This window comes from Perissodus microlepis, chromosome 3 (assembly GCF_051167445.1).
Source record: "Perissodus microlepis isolate ML-2025 ecotype Zambia chromosome 3, ASM5116744v1, whole genome shotgun sequence".
Classification (NCBI taxonomy): Eukaryota; Metazoa; Chordata; class Actinopteri; order Cichliformes; family Cichlidae; genus Perissodus; species Perissodus microlepis.
The window spans coordinates 50,129,378-50,155,120 of record NC_140463.1 but is presented as its reverse complement, the minus strand read 5'-3'; the positions used below and the strand labels follow the sequence as shown (position 1 = coordinate 50,155,120).

Genomic DNA, 25,743 nt, shown 5'->3' with positions numbered 1-25,743 from the left:
ATATCATTTTAAAAACTCACATGTACAACACTCCTGTAACTCTGAACACAGGCAAAGACAGAAAACTCTTGCGTGTTGGCACTGCAGCACTTTAAAAAGCCACCGAGTGCACTAGACCACAGACTTCAAATGTTTAGGTCACTGCAGTAGGGACGTAAGGGGGATGAACCCTGACAGTTTAAAACTTGGACGTTTGCATTTCACCATGACACTCTTGGCCGTTTATGCAATGAAAATAAAGATAAAGTCTCCTCCATATCTCGTCTCGTCAAAAGCTGCAGACACAGCAGTGTTTCACTCCTCCCATAAACTGAAACAAGTGCAGGAAACACAGTCGTGTGTTTGATTTTCTTCCACTGATTATAACTAAGCTACAGAAAAATCTCCCCATCCAAAGTTGTTGGTCAAACCCTTTTTGAGACAACCATGTTTAATGAAAAGGAAACGGAAGGAAATAACTGACTGGTTTGTCCCATAAGACTGTTTTGTCTCATATATGCTCAATAAGCACTTCTGAAAGCTGTTAAAAGTTTTTGTTTTTTTTATATAAGGTTCATATATGAATTAGCACTTCACACAACGGGAGTCCACTGGGATTATAGCGCCACCCACCCTAAAGTTAAGACTAAAACACACTAAAAATGTAGAAAGTCATTCATCCTCTTATCCAGTTCAGGGTTACGGGGGTTGCTGGAGTCTATCCCAGCAGCCAGAGGTCACCTGTCACACCTATAGGTAATCCAGAATGAATGAACCCAACCCCACTAAAAGCATGTGTTTGGACTCCAGGCAGCTGCCCAAGAACACAAAGAAGCCATGCAAACCCTAAAGGAAGTCCCAGCCAGATCATGGATGTAAACCCAGCACCTCGTTGTGAGGAAACCGTGCAGACATACTTAGAAATATAAGATCTGCTATCAGATGTAGCACGTGGATTCATTAGTACTCAGGTCATGTAAACAAATAAAGGTCTGTCTGGCTTTGAAAATTTGAACCAACTTCAACCATCACAGAGGTTGAGTTCTGACTTTTCAGTCATTTGCACCCATGAGAATTTCAGTGCATATTAGCAAATAAGTTTGAATATTCAATAGACCTCAAGTATTAAAAATAAATAAAATCTAAAACACCGCGTGAAGCCACCTCACCTAACTGGCCCATTAGCATTCCTCCAATTTTGTGTAAAACTGAACAAAAGTGGAATGAAAGCCAAAGCTTCACATTACGCCACCTGTAGTCATACATCACTGCATGATTGAGAGGAAAGTCACAGCACTCTGTTCAAAGAGAATAAGACAAAGACTAGGGGAAACACTCAGACTGTGCCAAATCCAGTCTTTATTCAGGAATCCAAAAATACCAACAAGGTTATGAACCGGTCCATGACAGTCCAGTGGTAAAGAGAATGAACATGCTTTGAAATACAAGCCTGAAATGGATGGTCTGCATTAAAGGTACATACAAAGCACATAAGCACATCTTAAGTTTTCACAAAAGCTATGCACATCCTGTACTCTGTATCGACTAGGTTTGGTGGCTGTGAGCTCCTTTCAAAGCTGTGAAGATTAAAAACAGAAAGGCCAAATACACGTATACATCCAAGACAAGCCGGCTGGAGCCGCCCCCCACCCCCAAAAACCTGCAGGAGAGGGGAGGGGCCCACTATTAAAAAAACAAAACAAAAAAACCCAAAAACAAACCCCACCCAGAGTAGTAAATGCACACTACCATAAAATAATGTAAGATTACTAATCTAAGACATTTAACCACTTGATGCAGACTTCATCCTGAGATGGCACAACTTGCTGAACCCTTCAGGTTATACAGTCTTCTGCTGGCCCTTCTTCCCGATCAGAGACTTGTGGATGTGCGGGATCACGCCTGAAAAAATAAATGTTATAACAGTTTATATACTTGAACAGTTAAGTTTTCATTTCAGTAACCACTTTCAGCTGCTCCCTTGTAACAAGGAGTTGCCACAACAGTGTTGATGTTACAGTTTTACACCAGCTGCAACACAAAAGGGATTTGTGCCTCAACAAAATGTGTAAACCACTACAGTACGAGAGTATAAGACCGTAAGACAGTTCTCTGTAATGTTCGTACCTCCGCCTGCAATAGTGGCCTTGATAAGTGAATCCAGCTCTTCGTCTCCTCTAATAGCCAGCTGCAAGTGGCGTGGGGTTATACGCTTTACTTTAAGGTCCTTTGATGCATTTCCTGCCAACTCTAGAACCTGAAAGAGACACAGCCTTTACAAAAAGATCAACACTTCAAGCAACGAAGTGCAAGATAAACGGAGCTTAGGGTCACCTCAGCAGTAAGGTATTCGAGAATAGCCGCGCTGTACACCGCCGCGGTGGCTCCTACTCTGCCGTGGCTCGTTGTTCTGGACTTGAGGTGTCTGTGGATACGGCCTACCGGGAACTGCGGGGATAATGACACGAGTGAACAGAAGCAAAGCCGTGCTGGCCGCCCGATGAGAGCCCGCCACCGACAAAGAACCACTGACTTTTGGCTAATAGCGCGTGCTTGCGCAACCGAGAAAATGAATGAAATTTGGGGACAAACCTGCAGTCCTGCTCTCTGAGAGCGCGAAATCGCTTTGGTCTTGGTCTTTCCAGAGTCTTTACCAGCTTTACCACCAGCCTGTAAAACACCAGTACTGTTAGTGTGCCTCCGCCGAAACGCGCCTTATTGTAGCCCAACATTAACTTAAGGTCCGCTTAATATTCGCTAGCCATGCTAGCGCTTCCCCACTGAAGCCAGTGGGTATTTAGCATGCTAATTCACTATACCAGTCAATGCTAGCGGCCAACTGTTAACTAATAAAGAAAATGCAACGCTACCAAATAAAGATTTATTTCAAATAAACTACCTAAACAGAGTGTGTCGTTATAATATTTTGTTAATACGACATATAATACGTACCATATTTAAAAACTTACAAAGAAACTCTGACTCGGCAGCCAAAATAATATCCTCCGTCTACACTGAATATCGACTGTTGTTTGAACTAGACCCCCTCCCCCCCACAGCCGCTCGTTATATACAGCCATGGCTACCCGGATGACGGCAGTCACGTGATTACCGCTGAAGCTTTTCAGCCAATAAATGAGCTCTCTGTGCGGTTCCGTTCTAAGAGCTTATGGGTAATGTAGTTTATGTGACGTATCTCTTTCCCATTTTATATCGAAATAAGCTGGCATTAGTTTTTCTTTCACATGGCATTAACTTTTAATTTAGTATAGATAAAAGTCCCCACTTACATTCATCTTCTTATCTGCTTATCCAGTTTAGGGTTTAGCAGGCAGAAAGCTATCAAAGTTGATGGTAAAATTAAATAGCCCCATTTGGTCAAGCCTCGCCTCAGTGCGCCCCAGGGCAGCCGTGGCTACAATGTAGCTGCCATCACCTGTGTGTGAATGTGTGGATGACTGAATGTAGTGTAAAGCGCTTTGGGGTCCATAGGGACTAAGTAACGCGCTATACAAATACAGGCCATTTACCATTTAGTTTAGTATATGAAGCACAGCAGAGTGCTCACCCCGCCTCCCCCACGTACCAATTATCAGGGTCTTGCACGTTACCTCTTTTCTAAAAACACATATGTACTCGAGCAGAGGTCAGTGCAATATCCTGGAAATCTAATTGCGCTGAATATCATTTAACTCTAAGGTTGGGAAATTGCTGCTATTCTTGTATAACTGGAAGAACTGTGCTGTAGCATCATGATCAAATGTTTCAAATAACGGGATTCCCTGTGCTGACTGGGACAACTGGCCACACCATCAACAGGCTAAAGCAACCAGCCACAAGCAGACAAAGAAGGCAAACTGAAGAAAAAGTTGGTGCTCTGTGTTTGAAGTAATTTAATTACAGCCTGCATCCATCCATCCATCCTAAATGAATGTTGAATGAATCTCTGTGTGTTACATAGATTTCACATGCTACCTGTAAAAATTCCCAGGCAGAAAGAGAGAGAGAGACAGAGCAACGGCCACTCATAAAGATCAGCCAGAAATCTATCACTTCCTACAGCTGTGGCTCAGATATGCAAGATTTTAGCCAAAGACTGGGTGTAGACTCTGTTCCACTCAGCCTTGATAAGGAAATGGCTCGAGCATCATAATGATCTTTTACACCACTTGTTCCAACCACCCCAGATGATACAGGAAGAGGTGAAAAGTCGTCGACTAAAAGGCCGTTCAACTTGAGCAAAAGCCTTCCCGGCACAAAAAGAGATACGACTGAATCCTCCCTGCTGTGAGCAGGGATATACTGTAGATGATATCACAAAGTCTCTGCATGTTGAAATGAATATGCCCACAGGGTATGGACTTTGTCTGATCCAGAAGTATGATTTTGGCAGTATAAGTTTTCAGATGATTAGATCTTGGTTAGTCATTTTGCTTAGACTGAGAGGAGAGATACAGGTCTGTACTATGAGATGAAAGTAGGGTCACAGTTCTGTTTCAAAATCAGAGCGATCCTGGCCAGATAAAGTGAATCCAGTACGATGCCCACTTCTTTAGACTGATTTAACATTCAAAGGACCGGGGACCAATAATATGCTCTATGCTTGTAACAGAAGGACCTGTCAGCCTGTTTGTGCAGCTTTCCAGCTGTCACACTCCAGCTCAGTCCGGCGCTGCTCGCAACAGCCGGCTAAAAGAGAGGAGGGATGATTAGCTGATGGAGATCTGCTGTGTTGGTCAGCCTCCCCTGACCCCACCCCCACCCCCCTAACAGGAGAGGAAATCAGCCATGGGTCTGCTGGGGGCCGTGTGGTGTCAGGGGAGGCTGACTAACACAGCAGATGGACTTTGAAAAAATAAATAAATAAATCATCAAAACTTTTTGTAAAGTCATAAGAAGAGCTGTCTTGTTGGTTCTTTGTTGTACATGGCTGCATCACAATACTGTAAAATCAGTAATATTGTAGTGTGAGCCATCATGTCCTGGATATGGAGAGATCACGTTATGAATTAAACTAACAATGTTTCCACAACCCACATGAGGGAAATACTGAGTGTAGGAGAGAGAGAGAGGGACAGCTCAGAAGAAAAAGGCATGAAGAGCGTGAGAAGCGCTGATGTCATTTTTCCTGCTGGGACTTGAGCGGAAACAAAAATAGAAAATAAATAAACAAAATCTTTGGTGGGAAAATAGTGCAGCTGGAGAGTAGCTGACTGGGTCACTGATGAAAGACAAAAATGAGAGACAAAAATAACTCAATATGTTGAGTGAACTAATCCATTGCGCTAGTTATTACCAGCCAACACGGGAAATTCAACCTTTAAAGAGTGCTTATTTGGCATTGGTTCAATATCCATCCATCCATTCGCTTCCGCTTATCCTTTTTAGGGTCGCGGGGGGCGCTGTCATAGGGCGAGAGGCGGGGTACACCCTGGACAGGCCGCCAGTCTATCGCAGGGCCAACACACAGGGACAGACAACCATTCGCGCTCACATTCACTCCCGCATTCACACCTACTGGCAATTTGGATTAACCAATTCACCTAACCCCACAAACTGCATGTCTTTGGATGTTGGGAGGAAGCCAGAGTTAACCCACGCAAACACGGGGAGAACATGCAAACTCCACACAGAAAGACCCCGGCCTGATGGTGGAATTGAACTCAGGAACTTCTTGCTGTGCAGCAACAGTGCTAACCACCGTGCCGCCCCTATTTTTCAATTATTACTGAGCACTTTTTCTCTGACTCGACCCCAAGCAATATCAAAGACCTTTTACAATTGTAAACTTTTATATTTCGGTCACTAAAATGCCACCAAAGCCGACTAAATGAGGAAACTTGATCCAGCCTCGCCTGCAGCTTCTCCTGATGAGCCCTTGACCTGTCCTGAGTCGGGGACTGGGGCCCAGGCCACCGATAGTAGCCGTGTCAGCGCTCTCAAAGTAGAGTAGGAGAGTTTCACCTAACTAAAGGTAACGGTTACCGAGATGCAGCGATCCCTGTCCACCTGTACTGACGACATCATCTGCCTCCAGAGAAAAGTGGAACATCTAACTAAGGCGGTGGCCAAGTTGGAGGATAAATGTGACGATTTGGAGTCCCGGTGTCAAAACATCCGCATCATTGGTGTTCTGGAAGACAACCAATTGTCAGCGTCCACGGATGCCGATTCGCAGTTGCTAAAGGAGGCCTTTGACCTCCCAGAGGAGTCGCCGCTAGATCACACTCACCGTACTCTGGCTCCCAAGACTAAGACGCATGAGCGGCCCCGTGCCATAGTAGCTAACTTACTACACTGTGTTAAAATCCTTTCGAGGGCAAGGGAGCTTCAGCGGATCAAGGTGAACAATATGACCATCTTGGTTTTCCCGATTATACCGCCAAGACGGCGCGAGCACATGCAGCCTTTGCAGACAGCTGCCGCTAGCTCTGAGGAGTCAAAGGGGTCCGATTCGACCTGCTCCACCCAGCCCGGCTGTGGATTACTCATGATGGGGTCACATGGGACTTACATTAAGACGATAACCAAGTAAGAAAAAAATATCTAGGGGAACTGTTGATGTTTCCTGTTTATACTTCACGTTTTGAGGAGTGTAATTTTCTTTCTCTTGGGTAACTTTATCTTTCATGTTCAAAAAATGTAGTCTTTAAATGTTTGTTTCGTACTGGTTTACCTTAAAGCCAGTATTTTCACCGCAGGCATTCTTGGTCCCTGAGAATAGTGGCTAATGTATATTTTCATTCTATACTGCATGTCTAGTTCTGTAGGATTCACCCAGTACTTAGAGGTGTTTTTTCATTGCGCTATCTAGCTGTAAGCATAAGTTTGTCAGTGACTCCCATAGGAGTCTGCAGTGTTCCTTTGTTTGAGGAAAGACAGAGTGAAAGCAAGGGGAGCTGAGCTCCTGGACCAGGTACGCACCGCTTGTTTTTTCACAACACTGGATTTGACCACGGGCTGGCTGGGTACTACTGTCAGTTCATGCCAGGCTTCACGGAACTGATCAGCCCGTTGACTGATCTCGCCCCAGGTCTGGTCCAGTGGACGGAGCAGTGTCAGGCAGCGGTCGTACAGGTAAAGAGAAGGCTGTGGCGGAGGCGTGGTCCCTGCCTCAGCTGCAAGGGAGGGGTGGTGCAGTGAGCTCAAGGGGCAGTGCCAGGGGGGTCGGAGGGACAGGCGTGCATGATAAAACTAATGAGGTTTCTCTCCTTTATATAGTGAAGCTGGAGACCACTGTACTGGGTACTGAAAGAACACTCCCAATGTGACAAGCATGACAGGGTGTCGGGTGGGTCATTACATTACTCTGTGGGGAACCCCTGCTCTACACTCCAAGTAAAGGGGATCAGCTGCCCGAACATTTACATGAGCAGGAAACTGTCAGAGCAGGAGGCCAGATACACATCAACTCTCTTTATTATTACCTCCTGGGCCGCCCTCTGTTCGGATGCATTGGCTCCACTACATGAAGGATGCCAATGCCTAGAGTCTATCTGTAAAGTAGTGAAATTAGGATAAAGTGATGCTCATTTTTATTTTCAGGCATTTTCCATGTTCGTCAATGAAATGTTTCAAACTTGTCCAGGACTTTAGCCTCATGTGTGCTCTCCCTGGCAGTAGTAAATGCATAAAAATAAAGCTGTTATGATAACACTGAATAAAAACTTGCTTCCTTAAAAAGACTTAGTTTACAATTCAGTATTAAGTATTACATAAAATAAACTATATATATACAAGTGTCTTTGTGCATGTAGCCATGGTTCATTGTCTGAGTGTTTAAATTAGTCTATTATTATGTTATAATTCCCAACTTGTTTGAGCTGCTGTGCACCACAAACAAGTACAAGCAGAATGGACTTTAACAGCTTTTCCTGCTGATAAAAACCTCCCTTATTGGCCTTCATACTACACAAAGTCATTAAGCTATAAACGGGTAAACGACAGAAAAATGTCTCTTTTTTTACTTTCTACTATACAATTTAAAAAAAAAATTTAACTGTAGTAATTTTTATGACCACAGTTACACACAGCAACACAGCATGATTGAAAGATGTACCCTTAGGCCCCCTCCTCCATTCAGAGATGGTCTTTCTCTTTTCACGTAAATGGCCTCCTTGACTCCGCCCTCCAACCAGCGTTCCTCCCTGTCCAGGATGTTACATCCTCATCATTGAAAGAGTGTCACTGGCCTGTAGGTGTAAATAGACTGCAGAGTCCTGGCCTGACGAGGTGGCTCTTCTGTGTTGTGACAGAGATTGTTTGGTTTCCCCGATGCATAAATCCTGACAATCCTCCTGGCACTTAACAGCGTACTGTGTTACTCTGTTTGTGTCGGGGGACCCGATCCTTGGGGTGGACCAGTTTTTGGCGCAGTGTGTTTTGGGGTTTAAAAGCCACAGAGACCCGGTGTTTAGAAAAAATGTGTCTCAGCTGCTCCGATACTCCTGACACATGTGGGATCACTACAGGTTTTCGCTTGGGCAGCAATTGTCCTTCTCTCCTGGATCGGCTGGAGCTTTCTTTAGGTGTCTTTCCAGCTTTGACAAAAGTCCAGCTGGGATAACCACATTTACTCAGGGCCTTCTTGATGTTCTTCTGCCTCCCTGGCTGCTGTGTCAGTGGGGATGGTGTTCGCTCTGTGTTGTAGCGTCCTGATGACACCCAGTTTGTGGGTGTCCTTAAATACTGATCCGTATGTGTAGGTTTACGGTACACGTCAGCTTTTAGATGTCCCTCATTACTGATGGAAATCTCACAGTCTAAGAAGGCTAACCTGCCACTTTTCATATCCTCCCTGGTGAATTTGATGTGTTGGTCCACCGAGTTAATGTGATCCATGAATTGTGGAACGTCCTGAGATTTGATTTTCACCCAGGTGTCATCCACATATCTGAACCAATGGCTTGGTGGTGTTCCAGGGTAGGATTGCAAAGCCCTCTTTTTTGCTTCTTCCATGTACAAATTGGCCACGATGGGTGAAACTGGGGAGCTCATGACACACCCATGTTTCTGCCTGTAGTACTGACCCTTGTATGTGAAGTAGGTGGAATGAAGACACAGTTCAAACACACTTGGTCGATGCTGAGAGCGGTCCTGTTGCTGAGGTTGGTGTCATCCTGTAATCTCTTACGGACTACCTGCAACGCTTTCGTGACTGGGATGCGAGTGAAGAGAGATGTAACGTCGTACGAGACCATGGTTTCATCTGCCTCCATAGTCACCTTCTTCCTGTAACCACAACCTGGGTCTGGTTTTAAGGCCTCATAAGTATTTTTGTCTATTTCTCATGATAGTCTTTCTGTTTTAGCAATACTGTGCACCTACACTTGTCTGCCGGAAGGATGATAATATTGTTGTCATTAGTAAGTGATGTGAGTGCCTTCCTCTCCTCCATGCTGATGTTGGATGCTGGGGCTGAAACTTGTATGGGTAATTGTATACACCTTTGGTTATGGTTGGATTTTACTAATTTTGTAATAATTAAATGAAACGTGACATATAACAAATTTTTATTCACTATCTTGTTTCTGTGTTTCAAAAACCTTGTTATCACCTATTACTTGTTGAACAGGGTAAATGAACAAGAAAGAACGTTTTTTTATGTTTTACAAAGACCAACAGGTGGAAAACAGAGTCCACAACCCCAAACAGCTGAGGGAACACTCACAGGCAGACACATGCTCAGTCTCTCTTTCCTAGTGTCTTCCCAGCACGGGGTCCGCTGCGTGGCTCTGTCTCCTCCATTTGGATCAGTTTTGGGTGTCCTCTACGGCGAGATTGGTGATTGCGTCCATCCACCGCTTCTTCGGTCTTCCTTGCAGTCGGCAGCCTCCAGAGTCAAGTCAGAGGGCTGTTCTTGACACCAAATTTTCCACACTGCACATGATGTGTCCATACCACTGTAGGTGCGCTTGCCTCATCTTCTTTTCGACTGGGGCAACTTCATTTGTCACATGATCCAGGCGGGTTACGCCCACCATCCACCTGAGCATCTTCATCTCCATCTTCCGCTCCTATAGGGCCACCGGCCATATGACTCTCTTGTTGATCTTAGCTTTGAGGTGTTCGGGCATGCTCTTAACGCACTGGATGCCAGTGGATTCACACTATTTAGGCCATGCTGCGTTGGCTCGTGAGCCTACATCCGGGAGGGCCTGGTGAAACCCCAACACCACCTCCTCATGGTGCCAGCTGGAAACAAGGATCCTTGGCCAACGGTGTGGGTCCCTGGCGACACATGACGTGATACATCGGTCAGGGCATCTTTCGTCGCATCACATGGAACGTCAGCTCGATTTGGATCAACATGCTAGGGCGTCCCCCCGAGGCGACTCGTGACGTGACAGATATACAAAGGCAGACAAATGGTTAGTATGACACAACAAAGAACTGAAGTGAGACAAAGGATACAACTCTTATATGGCGCTTTTCTACTGTCACTGAGCACTTAAAGAGCTTTATACAACTCGTGCATCCACCCATTCACACACTTTATCTAAGGTTTTTAGTGCTTCTATCTAACATTCACTCACATTCACGCTCTGATGGATGCATCGGAACATGGGCGTTGCCCAAGGCATGCAGACTAGAGCAGACTGGGATCGAACCACTAACCTTCCGGTGAGTAGGTGACCCGCTCTACCACCTGAAATGAAAAGCACAATGTGCACATTTTGTGCACAGCTGGAACAGGTAAAACAAAACACAGGACACAAAGCTAAATCCAGTGCACAGGAGGTAAGAAGCTATAATAAAACAGGAAATAACAAAACATGTGAACATCTGACACCAAAGCTGACTTAAGAACAGGGAACAGGGTAAGAAGATTGAAGAGTAGGGAAGGACTATAACTGTGGATAAAAGTAGGGAAATCAGAGAGTAGACTCGTGAAAAATAAACTCAGATTTAAACTTAAATACAAACTTAAAAGGATGTAAATGAAGAACAGACTATGTGGAAAACATCATATTGAACAGAACTAAAACATTCTGCTACGCTCAGAATCCAGGACCGTGACAAACTTATGGTGGAGAATAAACAAACATTATTTACACTGTAATTATCAACGATCAGTCAGAGAACTGAAACAACACATTGCCAGAAGAAATAAAGGAATAAGAAACTGCATTTCTTTAATAATGTAAACTATTTTACAACCATCACACTTTAAAATGGGGACATTGAATGTAGATTAAAGAAGGACAAACCTATGATTCCTGCAGGATGATGAATCCTCTATATCAACTATTTATAAACCCAAACAACCCTCCAACAAGAGCCACACACTGCAAACCGGAATGCATCCGAATCACAAACACACAGTGAAATCACTCTGTAACTATAGCTATAGTATGTCTCATATGGATGTTTGAAACATGAAAATACTGGACACAGTAATATTGAATTTAATCCCGTCGGTACTGTAATGAAAATGAAAGATTAAAGAAAATTTCATTAACTTCAGTGAGATAAGTGGAACTGTTATTGGCTCACCTGGCTCTGCCTTCATTTGGAAAAAGCTTGCGTGATTATGATTGTGTTGTAAAAAGTTTACACTCTGAAACTTTAATGTAGATATAAATACATTTATTATATTAACAGGCTTCACACAGTCTCCGCCTCCTCGAGTCTGCCTCAAAAATACTTTCATTGAGGCGACGCCCATGCTTCCCTCTACCCTCGCGTTGGCCGCACCCCTTATAACCCCCGTGAAAGCTACGTCGACAAACACACCGTTGCTTCACTTCCGGTTAATCCTAACAAAATAAAACCCAGAATAGGCAACATAACTGCGTTATAAGGCTTAATAGACAAAGCTAATTCAAATGGCCATTTCATCTGTCTTAGTTCAAAGCAATTAGTTTTTCAAGACTTTTGAATAATTACAGATTTAACCAGGAGTGCTGTGACTGCACAGAGGCTTTAAATTAATCCTTCATGGAGACTGATTTAACTTTTGTTTGGCAATATTAGTGAGGGTCTAAATGAACACCAACAGGCACGTGATTTCTGTACTCATTAATAGGGGTCAACTGGCAGATAAAGTCTGCAGGGATATTTGTGAACTGAGCAGTGTCTACATCAAATTTCCCAGTGCTGCTGGCCAAGTCGACCACAGTGTGGGAGGTCGCCAAGAATGAGTGTTTGTGTAGGTGGTTGTCATGTTTCCATCAGCTGCCCATCAGCACCTGGTGCTGAGGGTAATGCAACCATACAACTGGATTTCAGTCATCACGGTGAGCGTATGTAGTCGTAATTTCTACAAAGATCATTCTAGTTGGAAAGGTGGAACTTGTGATTCAATATTTCTTTTTAAATTCTACGCTCGGTTTCAGAGAGGATTAAATGGTCACAGTAACCTTTTTACTAATTCTATACCTCAGTTCCACAATGAGCAGCAAATATTCAACAGAAATCATTTTTGCACAGTTTTCATTTAATATATGTATTTTGAACCCATGAATACTTTCAGCACTATGTATGATTACCTGTCCTTATGAGGTTTAACCCACGTGTTCTAATTTAACCTTACTTAACTCAGTCCTGATTATTGTAGAGTTTAAGCCACATTCAGGAAGGACACTTAAATATTCTGTACTGAGTATAGATTAGGGCCTCCTCCTGTACTCCTGGCCCAAACCAAGCCTTGTTCAGCAGCAGCTACACTTCCTCAGGACACGGAGGAAGAATAACCTGGACCAGAAGCTGATGCTGGCCTTCTACTGTATCCCTTGCATCCCTCTGGCCATTCAGACTGTTAACAAACACTATCCCTCCCACACCCCATCCCTACCCACCCACTTACCAATCTGAGCCATGGTCTGATTAACCTTCATCAGTTTGCAACCTGTAATGTGCGCCCTCCTCCTGTTTTGTATATGGTTCTCTTGTTTGTATGTACTCCTCTTGGCTGTTATTAATTCTTGCTGTACAACTGTTTATATTTTATTCCACACACACATTCACCAGTGTGTGAATGTGTGTGTGGATGTGTGGATGACTGGATGTGTAAAGCGCTTTGGGGTCCTTAGGGACTAGTAAAGTGCTATACAAATACAGGCCATTTACCATTTCATGCACAGTTAGTGTGGAGCACCCACAATTTCACCGTACATGTACAATGATAATAAAAGGCTATTCTACTTTTCATGTAACCTATCAACATTTATTTCTCTATATATTTCTTTGTGATGGACCGTACATCATTTGACATGTAAAGCGAATAGATATGTGCTGTAAACCCAGTTCATTCTAAACTGAACCCTTGTGATAGTGCCAGTGTTACAGTTCCCAACATTTTGCAATTCTTCTTCATGTAACGAGGAGCCTAGAAGTCCAAATCTGAATCTAAAATTATCACAACTGACGATAAAATGTCCAAACCATATCATCTATTGCTAAAAATGAGTTTAGTTAGTCACTTAAAATATGCACAGTTGTCAGTATTGTGAGCTCTTTTATTGGTGCAATGTTATTTTTCTGTTTGCTCTGCTAAAAACCTGCCACATACAGAGCAGCACTCATAACCGTCGGAGGTTTACTACACTATTTTATTTTGGTTCTGGTATTTTATTTTGAAGGAGAGACCCGGGCTTCCCGTAAAACAGTCGCGACATTTTGTAGCTTGGCGCGACTTCCTGGAAGATTGACAGCCCCTCGTTCAGTAACGGAATCGAGAGCTTCCGTTGTTGAGCGAAGCCTGCGTTAAAAAAAGAAATAATTCCCTGCTTTGAAAGTGTCCACGAAGAACGCCCACTCTGGATTTTACACGGACCTACAGGGTATGAACGTGGAGTGGACGCTTCAAACAAAGTGTAAGAGGAGGTAGACCTGTACGTTTGATGGCTGCTGGGGATGGAGCCCAGCTGCCTGCCACAGTAGCGGCCAGTCGTAGCGTGGAAAAAGCGCTCGAGGAGGCTGCCACGAGCGGGGCTCTCAACTTGTCAAACCGTAAACTGAAGGAGTTTCCTCGGAGCGCCAAGAACTATGACCTGTCCGACATAACACACGCAGGTTAGCTTGTTTTTCACTTTTCTAAGTAAGTTGAAAAAGCTTCCTGCCATCATGCTAGCTTTAATTATGAGAGACGCCTTTTGTTGTATCGCCACCTGCTTCTTTCTGCTCAGGGCGAACACTCATCCTTCCCCTCCCCGCCGCGTTGCACAACACTGTTTTCAAAGAAACAAGTTTCCTCGACCCTGTCATAGCTACGTGACCAGCCACTCTACGTTTTAACTGACTTGTTTTATATGTTTCATAGCGACTTCTTGCTTCGGCAGGTTAACGTGACTAACCGTATGAACGTCAAGTATCTCTAACAGGGATTCAGCCTCGTACAGCTGGCCCGTCTCCCACCGGCCTGAGCGGCGCCGTTAGCGTCCAGTATAACTCCCAAATACGTTTCTGCTTAAGAGCTTCAAACATATGAGGTTGTAATTCCGTTTCTAGTTGAGCACAGTCATAATTATCGCTTTTAAGAAGGCTGCTATTCTCAGGAAGCTAACTTCCAACGAGAAAAGGAAAAAACGCCAGACGAGTTCCTCTTCCTCAACTCATCATGTGAAACCCTCAACGGGGTTTAGACTTTGTGTTTACCGGTGATTCATGCTAGTTATCATCGCTCAAAGCAGAGTGCTGTTGGTAACAGAGTAAAAGTAGTAAAAACAGTGAAGTAGGTGTGGATTAGCCTAGCGATGCTGAAAGAGGATTACCTCATCCAAGCGGGTGAAATTAGTCTGATCGCAGTGCTGCTGCTGCTTTGCATATTGTAACCATCTGGGTCTTTGCTTTACGGGCGTGAGTGGGGCACTCGTGACTGTGGGGGATAGCTGTGTACAGCATTAATGTTGGGTCGTGGTTTTACATTAAAGATCAGTAGTGGAAGAAGTGCGAACCTGTTCAAGAACCTGTGTTGGATGAAAGATTCAAGCACAGCATTTAAAGCCACTACTCTGTTGTGAAATGGGCCCTCGTGGCCTGAAGGAGAGGCATCTGAACGACATCCTCTGCAACAGTGACTTGATCAGTTTGCAGCAGAGAAACTGGACTTGAAACTGGGCTAGCTGGTTAGCAGCATCTGATCTTTCAAAATAAGAGGTGGGATCCAGTAATCCCCAACAGTAAAAATCTTTTGTAACATTTTTTTGGGCTGATTCAGTTCAGTGTATATAGGCCCAAATCACAACAACAGTCACCTCGGCACTGTAGGTAAAGACTTAACGCTAATACAGATAAACCCAAACAACCAGATTCCTCCTGATTGTTGGCAACAGTGGGAAGGAAAACTCCCTTTTAACAGGAAGAAACCTCTGGCAGAACCAGGCTCAGGGAGGTCAGACATGTGCTGTGACAGGGTGGGAGGTTAAAAATAAAAGCTAAAATAAGCTGCAAAATATACCTGGACATCTGTTAGTTACAGTATTGGTGTCCTAATCTTTATCATTTAGCTGGGTGTTTGAGTTTATCCATCAGCTTAAGCTCTGATTTCCCTCACTGAGTGGTGACTGTGATATGAAAGAGGCTACCATGCTTGGATTCTTACTGGGTGTTTATGTCCCAAGGCCTCACTTAAATGCCTACTTGACACATCATTTTTCCTGTGTCACTCAGTCAGTGCTTTTTGATAATAAAGGATGAGGAAGTATTTCAGGCTTTCATCACTATATCATCAAAGTGAATGCCACTGAGACTGTTAATGATGATTCTGTTTACATACTCTTCACACTATAAGGTTAAGTGCATGGATTGAACATTTGGAGACTGAAGTCTTAGCAGAGAATTAAATTTTCAGATGCAGTGGTGCACAGACTTTCATATACTACACGTTTGTGGCTTGATTGGAGAAGCAGTGACACACAGCCCTTTAACAAATGTGTTAGTTACTTAATAAAGCATTTTTTATTTAAAGTTTAATACATTTGCGAGGCATGTGGCAGAATCTTGAAATCAGCGTTTCAGTTGTTCTTAGCATCATTGTCCTCATTAACAAGGCAGCTGCTGACATCTGTCATTCACACTGGCTCACGGTGACTCAGTCGTTGTTTAGCAGGAAACATAGAGTCGGTTTTGTAGCCTCTAGCCTGTATTTGACTGTCTTGCCTAATGACATGCTTTGAGCTTCACAGAAGTACCTGGTAGTTGTGCCTCCTGACACAGATGTTATATCAGCTGAAAACTCTGCACCCACTGATTCTGTGATTGTAAGGGACGTACTCAGTTAGTGCTGATTCACCAAGCTGTTCTGGAGCTATAGTGCTGTGAGGTTAGGTTTCGGCTAATCCCCAAGTATGCTTCAATGCACCAAGCAGATTAAATGGACTGCTGAGAAACGTATGTAACTTTTTCTTAAGCATTTTAAAAAGAAAATTGTTGAAGAATTGAAGTTGTCCTGTAGTGTCGTTCGCCACGTCTCCAAATTCCTAATAAAGGCTGCTGGGGTCCTGCTGGTCGTACAGCTATGCTGAGAGCACGAGGGGATTTGGACAGCCGGCGCTCAGGACCCCAGCTGCTCACTTGGAGTGTGTGTGTGTGTGTGTGTGTGTGTGTGTGTGTGTGTGTGCGCGCGCACGCGTGTATTTATTTATGTTTTACATTTTTCATATAGATACAGTTATGTGCCAGAGTCTAGAGCCACCCATCATGTCTTCATATTTGGAAATGAAGCGTATAAGGCAAAAACAATACGATAGAGTACTGGTATTACCACCTCTGTCCCATACTGTTATTCATTCTAATAAATCCTCCTCGGTCCTGTCCCTTCTGGTTATTGACAGCTTCTGTTCGTGAGGCTCACACATCAATATCAGAGCTGATTCTAGACCTGACATCTCAGATAATGTTGGAGTAATTATCTTATCTTGGCAAATCGACCGCAACAACATTCTCGCTTTAAAAAAATCTCATGTATTGCATATTTGGTGATACATAAACAAAAGTATGTTAGAACGTACTTTTTGGGACACGTTCCTTCACCATTGCTCCTGGTGATACTGGCTGCCTCATGTCCACACCACCACCACCACCACCACCACCACCCGTTCAATTGACGGACACCGTTCATAACCACCAACAGCTTTAGTGAAGGTTACAAATGATCTTCTTATGGCCTCTGACAGTGGACTCATCTCTGTGCTCGTCCTGCTAGACCTCAGTGCAGCGTTCGATACTGTCGACCATAATATCCTATTAGAGCGATTAGAACATGCTGTAGGTATTACAGGTACTGCACTGCAGTGGTTTGTATCATATCTATCTAATAGACTCCAGTTTGTGCATGTAAATGGAGAGTCCTCTTCACACACTGAGGTTAATTATGGAGTTCCACAGGGTTCAGTGCTAGGACCAATTCTGTTTACATTATACATGCTTACATGTATAATACAGCTGCAGCAAGAGTCCTGACAGGGACTAGAAAGAGAGCAGATTTCTCCTGTTTTGGCTTCCCTTCATTGGCTTCCTGTTAAATCCAGAATTCAAAATCCTGCTCCTCACATACAAGGTCTTAAATAATCAGGCCCCATCTTATCTTAATGACCTTGTAGTACCATATCACCCTATTAGAGCACTTTGCTCTCGCTCTGCAGGCCTACTTGTTGTTCCTAGAGTATTTAAAAGTAGAATGGGAGGCAGAGCCTTCAGTTTTCAGGCCCCTCTTCTGTGGAACCAGCTTCCAGTTTGGATTCAGGAGACAGAAACTATCTCTACTTTCAAGATTAGGCTTCAAACTTTCCTTTTTGCTAAAGCATATAGTTAGGGCTGGACCAGGTGACCCTGAATCCTCCCTTAGTTATGCTGCAATAGACGTAGGCTGCTGAGGGACTCCATTGATGCACTGGGTGTTTCTTCTTCAGTCACCTTTCTCACTCACTATATGTTTATACACCACTACATTCAATTATCAGTTATTATTAATATCCAGCCATCACACTGTCAGCAAGGGGCAGAGAAAGGGTGATGGAGACCTTATTGATGTACTGCTGACCAACTAAAGAAGTCAATGGTATTAGGCCATATGTGATTCTCTTTTTTTCTGTAAGCAGCTCCATAGTATATCTTGTTGAGTCTGGGTAGAGACATAAATCCCTTGGGGGTTCTTGTCCACACTTGAGCAGTTGTGTGTGGGCATAATGTAGGTATGCTAGCACCAACCCCTGCAGGGGCCCACAGTGCAGTGTGTGTCTGCCCACGGTGCCTCCACAGGGGATCCAAGGGAACATGTTTGGGAAGTGTTGCTAGAAGCTACAAAGCTGTCCTGTACTTTGTGAACTCGGTGAACACACTTTAACACACAGTGTGTAAAATAAGTATTGAACAAATTAAATATATTTCTAAAGATGCTAATGAGATGAAATTCTCACCAGACGTCTGTAGCGACCCATTCAGCCCACAGATGCTAAAGACATCAATCACAGAGGTCCATAAGTTGTGTGTAATAATGAGATCTGGGCCAAAATCACACCTGAGCAATTCGTGCTACTACAAATATATGTACTAAGAAAATTGGTGATGTGTTCAATACTTATTTTGCCTGCTGTGTGGCTTCTGTATGGCTTCGAGCCTTGTTCGTCAGTAGCTGGCGTCTGCTCTGTGACAGAGAGGTCTTATTGCCTTTACTCTGCGGATGTGGGCGGCATGTTCACTCAGTCTTTAGTTCTGCTTTTTCTTCTGTGAGCCTCCCTGCTTTCCCTTTCTGATTACCGAGCAGATTCTGTTAGACAGGCACCACGTTTCCATCCAGCTGTCATGTCAGTGTAAAAGACTAAAAACATTGCAGTGAGTCAATGAACCAACCAGCAGTTTCCTCAAACATATCCATGGGAATACTGAAGGAGCATCTCATGAGCTGATAAGACTAGATGGGACATCTCATTATGAGGAAAAGGGTTTTCTCTTTTTTTGGTGAACAGGGCAGCCTGGTGGTCTTCATGGATGGCTCTGTTAATCAGAGTCTTTCATTTTAGTTCAGAGTGAGTTTTCAGTATGACATCTTTTCATGGTGGTGCTTTTAGTAACAAACATCTGTTTGCTTTAAAGGTTGCTGCTGTTTTTTCTCTCTGATCCAGAGTCTGTCTTCAGCCTTAAGGACGATAACTAGTTTGGGTCTGTGTGTGTGTCTGTGTGTGTGTCTGTGTGTAGTCAGAACTCCAATGTTCCCATAGCTGTTGGTCTTCAGTGTGTAGGAAGTTGTGAGACATGTTACTGTTATTTTGATCTGTTTGTAAGGACTGACAATAGTTTATGGTTTGTCCCGTCTTTCTAAGCCCCGCCCCTCCCTGAGCCTGGTTCTTCCAAAGGTTTCTTCCTGTTTAAGGGGAATTCTTCCTTCCCACTGTCGCCAAAGTGCTGCTCATAGGGGGTCGTCTGATTATTGGAGTTTTCTGTGTTATTGTGGGGTCCTTTTCTTACACTAATAAGTGACTTGAGGTGCCTGTTGTTGTGATTTGGTGCTAGTTTAAATAGAGCTGAGCTGAACTGAACGTTCTATTTGGAACTTGTGTAAGTTTCACTGTATGTGAGTGTAGAGTTTCCTCCTGCTGATATGTTTTTCTTTCCTTGTTAAAGCTGTTTGTTGTTGTTTAACCACATTGTTTTAAATACATTAAATTCCAACAGGTCCGGCGTTCCAGGCTACTTTATTATTCAGGAAGTCGTAGCCTGCTAACCACTACAAACTGGATGTGAATTCCAACAATAAGTTACCATTTTTCCAGTTAAAAGTTTAATGTTAACCTGTTTCATTAAAAAAATCTGAAGTAATCGACCATCTTCATTTTTGAAACTAATTTAATGTTTGTCAAATTCCCAAATAGGACAGCTTTTACAACAGGGCAATAGCCCCAATCAATGCAAATAGCCCCAATCAATGCAAATAGCCCCAATCAATGCAAATAGCTGACCCGACTGGATACCTCCCTGGACTTTTTTGGGGGGGAGGTTACAATGTTTAAAACAGTAACAATAATAATATTTATATTTATAACAAGGTGCAACTATAATTAATGTGCAATAATAACAGTGTGCAATACACTTCTTCTTCTTTTTTTTTATTACTAAGTTAATATACTGTGTTGTGTTGTTTGTGTTGCGTTGTGATGTGTCATATCGTGTCGTGTTGTGTTATATGTAGTGCCGACGTAGGACAGTTTTCCAATCTCATTGTACTATGTATGACTGTGCAATGACAATAAAGAGAGTCATCTTATCTTAAATAGTCCGGTCTAGGAGAAAAAAATAACACGTTCTGTCTTACGGGGCCATGACAACACACACGAGCCATAAACCCAGGTCACATAGTCCTGTGTTTTTCCCTGAAACACAATCTACCACTATTGGTGTGTAAATAATCTAATTGTGTGGAGAGGACCGCCTCCTCTATAATGAAAGTTGAGGCCGTCCCTCTCTTACGTAACAGCAGATTCACTGTGCAAGTGGGTAGAAGACGGGGCCTCGAGGGGTTGAAGTAAATACTGTATGTGCACATATACCCTATTATTGTTATTATTATTATTATTGTTATTATTAATATTGTTATTATTGTAGCAAACGTCAGAGTTTTTACAAGTTGATAGATGAAATATGCTTCTTAATAATGTGGCTGTAGGTTGTTAGTGTCTTTAATCAAGAGGTAGGTTCAAATGAAAGGAAAGTAGTTTAACAGATTTATACAAACTGTAGTTTAGGTCAGTTATGGAGCCTCCCTGTCCTCAAACTGTGCAACTGCATTTAAGACACAAGTGCTCAGAGTTTGTAGAGCACGTTTGGTGCCAGTACAAACCTTTACGTCACTGGGTTTGGTTGGTTGGTAGCAGTTAGTAGACTTACAATAGTTTCTGTTAGCTAACCAGTGACAAAGCTGATAACTCAGTAGAAAAACAAACTAAAACTAAAAAGAAGTCTTTAAATAATGTTATTTATGTTTTTACCTCCAACCACCATGGAACATTTATTTAGTTAGATTTAGTTTTTCATGCCCATCGTGCATTGTGTCGTATTATTCGTTTGTCAGTGTGCTGAGCAGCATGTTCTGCCTTTTGCATGGACACACTGAGCTTTGCATATGGAGCTAAAGCAAAACCTGCAGTCTGTATGGCTTTAACAGAAAGACGACGGGAGGTGTGACAGGATAAAAGATAATGAATAAAATAATAAGGGCTTCAAATAATGAGGCAACATTCTCAGTCTGTTTCACATGAGTCAGACAGAGCTGCTCGTTATTCTGCTGGTAGGAAACACGCTGCTGGTTAAGATCGGGTCATATCCAAACATCTCGCTGTGATTTAAATGGTAACTTGCTGCACGTCTCCATCACTTACAGAAACATTTAGATTCCCACCTAATGAAATAGTGCAGTTTGTGTCTACTCTCGCACACGCTGTACCGAATGCCTTTAGCTTCTGTCTGTAGTGCTGCTCATCGGCTTGCTATCACTAACACTGTAACAGGAATCCACACAGCCACATCCTGTCTTACAGCAGACACAGAGTTGTGTTGTCACTGGCAACATTGCGAAACAAACAGCATCAGAACAGACGTTGCGGTCTGATGCTGTCTTATGAAAAAGAGCCAGGGTGAAGGGAAGAGGTAGCTGGTTGCTACGTGGCGCTAAACCGAATGTATAATAAAGCTTGATGTCGCTGTAGTCGCTCACAGCAGCAGGAATGCATGTTCAGTGCATATTTAATGCTGTAAAGTAGTCGAACGAGGTCATTTCCGAGACGCGTGGTTGGTCGAACTCTAGTAAAGTAACTTTAGTCTATAACTGTCAGTCAGTATTAGACGTTCTGACACACACAAACACATGAATACAAATGTAAGATTGTCTCATATGTCGAGCACTTGTTGCTAAGTTGTTTCATGTTATTACAAAAAAGCGACGCACACGTTTGCCTACAGCCCTCTCCTTGTGACTCATTTATTTGTGTCTTCTCAGTTCTTTTGTTGTCCCCTGGCAGTGGTGCCCAGTGGTGCCTGCCCACTAACTCAGGCTCATGTTGTTAACGTGAACACACCTCAGCACAGGCAGGTGGAGAATGTGCAGGAAACGTGATATGGGACAATCGGTAATGGAGCCAGTTTTTCATAAGATCTGCTAAACATCAAACCCCCTTCATGCAATGACAGTTTCACATCTGGATTCATCACTCTGAGCTGTGTTGTTACTGATTTTCAGTGCAGTGTTTGTGTAACTGGATCCACCTCAGTGTTTATCTCATTTCCCTTCCTTAGAGATGGCTTCTTGACAACACATCTTCCAGTGAGAGTTTGTGATGAAGCGTCTGCAAACAGTAAAGGATCAGATTTCATTTTAAATGTCATTTTTAGCCCCGTCACGTCTTTGAGTTATCCAATTCCCTCTAATTGTTTTAAGCACTGTAGGGCTGCTCAATTAATCGAATTTTAATCTCGATTACGATCTGAGCTTTCAACGATCATTAAAAATGACCGAGCCGATTATTAGCCCCTCCCTCCTGCTTTACTCTCGCGCTGCTCCGTGTGGCAAATCGAGCGCACCTCTCTGCATTTCGAACACGTGTCACAACAATTAAGAGCAGCGGTCTCCAACCTTTTTTGCGCCACGGACCGGTTTATGCCCGACAATATTTTCATGGACCAGCCTTTAAGGTGTCGCGGATAAATACAACAAAATGAAACTAGTACCGGTACCGAAAAAAGAAGATTTATTCATAACACACGTGAAAAGACCAAGGAAAACCGAGTAAACGATAAAAACGATAACAAAATAACGCTGAAAACTGATAAAAACCCTGAAAACTATACATTTCACACCTGAGCCTCAACTCTCGCGGCCCGGTACCAAACGACTCACGGACCGGTACCGGCCCGAGGCCCGGGGGTTGGGGACCGCTGATTAAGAGGACCCGAGGGAAGCTCGGAAAGCTAAGCAGAAGTTATTTGGAGAGGAGAGTGACTGCTGTTGGTTGAAAAGAGAGGTAAAAAAAACTTCAGTGGGTGGAAACGTTATGGGTTCGTGGAGTCAGACGTGGATCAAGTAGACACAGTGTGTAAACTTTGCTACGGTGTCGTAGCTGCACCACAGAGCAACACTGCAAAGTTCACTAAACACAGATGTTTGCATTTTTCATTTATTTCTTATATTGCAAACATTTGCACTGTTATCAGTATTTGCACTAGTTTATATTATTTTTTTGACAATCTTTAAAGTCATTATTCAACACATTATTGTTAAATAAATATCGTCAAATAATCGAGATCTCAATTTCAGTGAAAATAATGGTGATTATCATTTTTGCCATAATCGAGCAGCCCTAAAGCACAGCGTGCTAAAGGTGCCAACATTTTGGCTAATAGCTTTTTGGGAATCACCTCATTGGTGCAGAAATACTATTTTTATGATGTCAAACTGTAAGGTTTTTGTCTATGTTTCATAAATTCAACTAAAGAAATATTATTTTATTTTGTTTGTCAAATGTGCATATGTTGTTTATATGATATCAGCCACCGCAGTTAAAGTGAACAACAATGAAATGCTATTTGTATAATATGTCATCCACAATGTGGTCTTCACCTGGTCAGTTTCATGCAGAGCATCATTCACATCATAGAAACGACTAAAGCCTAGGACAGCATAGCCAATGGCTTATATAATGATATTTACATTTACATAATTTACACTACTGATATTTCTAGCAATAAAAACAAAAATGACTCAGCTCATTTGTTCCAATCAGCTGCTGACAAACCAGCAAACTGAAGGTGAAATAAGAGGCCGGAGATCGCTCAGAAACAATGGGAGGAAAAAAAGGTGTTTAAACTGAGTTTAAATAATACACGTCGGGGCTCGCCAAGTACTCGCCAAGTACTCGTGGGAGACACTGCTGTATTTTGTAGTAGTGGTGACTTTCTCATGAAACAGATGCATCTGTCCATCTTACCTGGATAAATATTCAGACTTTGAAGGCTGTAATGTTTCAGTGTGTCAGCTGTGATCAAATGAAGCTCATAACACAAACAAACGTGTGCTGAGCAGCTCCTCAGGCCCGCTGTTATGCAGTACAGGGTGGAACATAAGAGGGCCGATGACTTCATTTGACTTTTTTCTTTTTTAAACAATGAGTTTAAACCTGTTTGATGTCTGGAGCTGGTTCGTGTCCTGTGTTATCATGCCGTAGGTGTTTGGAAGCCCTCTGCCTTCCACCGAGTTCTGTCTGATCAATGTGTGAGAGGTGACGTAAGTGTCCAGGATAAAGCCTCCTGCAGAGCCTGTAATTAGATGCAGAGCTTTGCTCTGACAGGAAAATCCTCCTCTTTCTACTGATCTGTTTAAAACCTTCAGCCCCCTTTTAAGCCTCATGATCTGCTTTCATTGTTCCAGTAAATACACCTTCCCTACTTTCAAATTTTGGAAAACTTGCCCAGCTCCAGCTGAAGGTAAGGCAGCGTAATAACAGATATTTCTTATTAAAAATGAATTTATTCTGACCAGTCAGGTGCAGAGGGTGAGTTAAGTATTTAAAAGTAAACATGCTGCCATTGTGACCGAATGTCAGTAATAAGCCACGAAATCCACACATGCAAAGAAATGAAACCATAGATGTTGACTTGTGTGTAACGACACAGTGAAACAGGACAGTATTGAACAAAAATGTATTTAATACTATTGATGAGGACACGTCTGTATAGAGAAACTAGTCACATGACCTTGGCTCATTCTTCCACATAAACAGTCTTCAGATCCTGATGACCTGCTCCATAAGCCCCTACTTTGACCTTTAGCTCTTTCCACAGATGTCAGATTGGAGTCAGGCGATTGGCTGCGCCAGCTTTATTCTCTTAACCAATTCAGTCTCCTTGGCCGTGTGTTTGGGATCATTGTCTTCATTTCACCTTCGTCATCCTGGCAGCAGAAGGTCTCGTTACGTCTTCCATTCATCCTTCCTTCAGTTATACGAAGCGAGCCCAGAGCGTGCTGGTCCTTCCTCCAGACGTGTTTCACCGTCTCATCTGACCAGTTATTCACAGGCTCGTCTGAATGTTTGTCACCAAACTTTAAACACGCCTCAACATGCTTTCTTCTTTAGCACTGGAGTGTGTGGTGAGGGTGAGCGTAGGCCATGGCGCTCTTGGATCTCGGAGAGCTCTTCTGATCAGTCTTCTCACTCGTCTGTCTGGCATCTCGTGGCGATGGCAGCAGGTCTCATGACTTTCCATGTGGTTTTGCACCTCTCTTTCTTCATGCGTTCAATACCTGTTCCTTTTGTCATTTCTTATTATTACACATAATTTATGGACATCTATGGTTGGATTTCTTTGCGTCAGGAGCACCTTTAGAAATATATTTACTGGGAAACTTGGTGACGTGTACCTGCTGTATGTGATGGCCGTGTTGATATGCCAGCTCACTGTCTGCCATATCATTTGTGGCAGTAAACAAACTCCATCCATTGAGAACAAAAAGCATCAATGAACCTGATGGATGCACAAATGCTGTGAAATGTCACGTTCAGTTAGCTTCACCATGATGTCTGTAGTTAATGGCATTGACAGTGAGGCGTTATGGTTAATCTGACAGTGTTTATATATATTTAGGTCCCTTACAGCAGACGTGGAGCTTCAGAGCTGCCGTCTTACTGCTAACAGGGTTCATTACCCTGTGTTTTACTGTGCCCTCTGGCCACAGCACAATCATTGATCCACAGCAGCTGTTGACGGCTCTCTGCTCACTGTCAGAGTGTCTGCATATGGACCAGGGCTCAAAATGGTTAGGCCTGTGGCTTTTACTGG

At 43.2% G+C, this 25,743-nt stretch overlaps 2 protein-coding genes across 4 annotated transcripts in view; one reads left to right on the top strand and one right to left on the bottom strand.

The window, feature by feature from the left end:
• Positions 1 to 1,318: 1,318 nt before the first annotated feature.
• LOC146391782 (histone H2A.Z) lies at positions 1,319 to 3,059 on the bottom strand. Its single transcript, XM_084917557.1, has 5 exons — positions 2,949 to 3,059; positions 2,572 to 2,649; positions 2,314 to 2,427; positions 2,107 to 2,236; positions 1,319 to 1,881 (listed from the first exon to the last, which is right to left on the bottom strand). The coding sequence occupies exons 1-5, from the start codon at positions 3,057 to 3,059 to the stop codon at positions 1,820 to 1,822; spliced, it is 495 nt and encodes a 164-aa protein (XP_084773683.1). The 3' UTR covers positions 1,319 to 1,819.
• Positions 3,060 to 13,603: 10,544 nt separating this feature from the next.
• Positions 13,604 to 25,743, top strand: part of lrch4 (leucine-rich repeats and calponin homology (CH) domain containing 4) — a 29,713-nt gene continuing 17,573 nt past the window's right edge. For all 3 annotated transcript variants that reach the window (XM_084916278.1, XM_084916268.1, XM_084916260.1), the window contains exon 1: positions 13,604 to 13,995. In XM_084916278.1, the coding sequence (XP_084772404.1) occupies positions 13,824 to 13,995 (172 nt within the window). In that variant the 5' untranslated portion in view covers positions 13,604 to 13,823. The remainder of the gene's footprint in view (positions 13,996 to 25,743) is intronic.

Coding starts and splice junctions, on each gene's coding strand:
- LOC146391782 (XM_084917557.1), bottom strand. CDS start 3,059: ATGGCTGTATATAACGAGCGGCTGTGGGGGGGAGGGGGTCTAGTTCAA. Junction 2,650..2,948: donor TGCCGAGTCAGAGTTTCTTT/GTAAGTTTTTAA, acceptor GGTGTTTTACAG/GCTGGTGGTAAAGCTGGTAA. Junction 2,428..2,571: donor CTCAGAGAGCAGGACTGCAG/GTTTGTCCCCAA, acceptor TTATCCCCGCAG/TTCCCGGTAGGCCGTATCCA.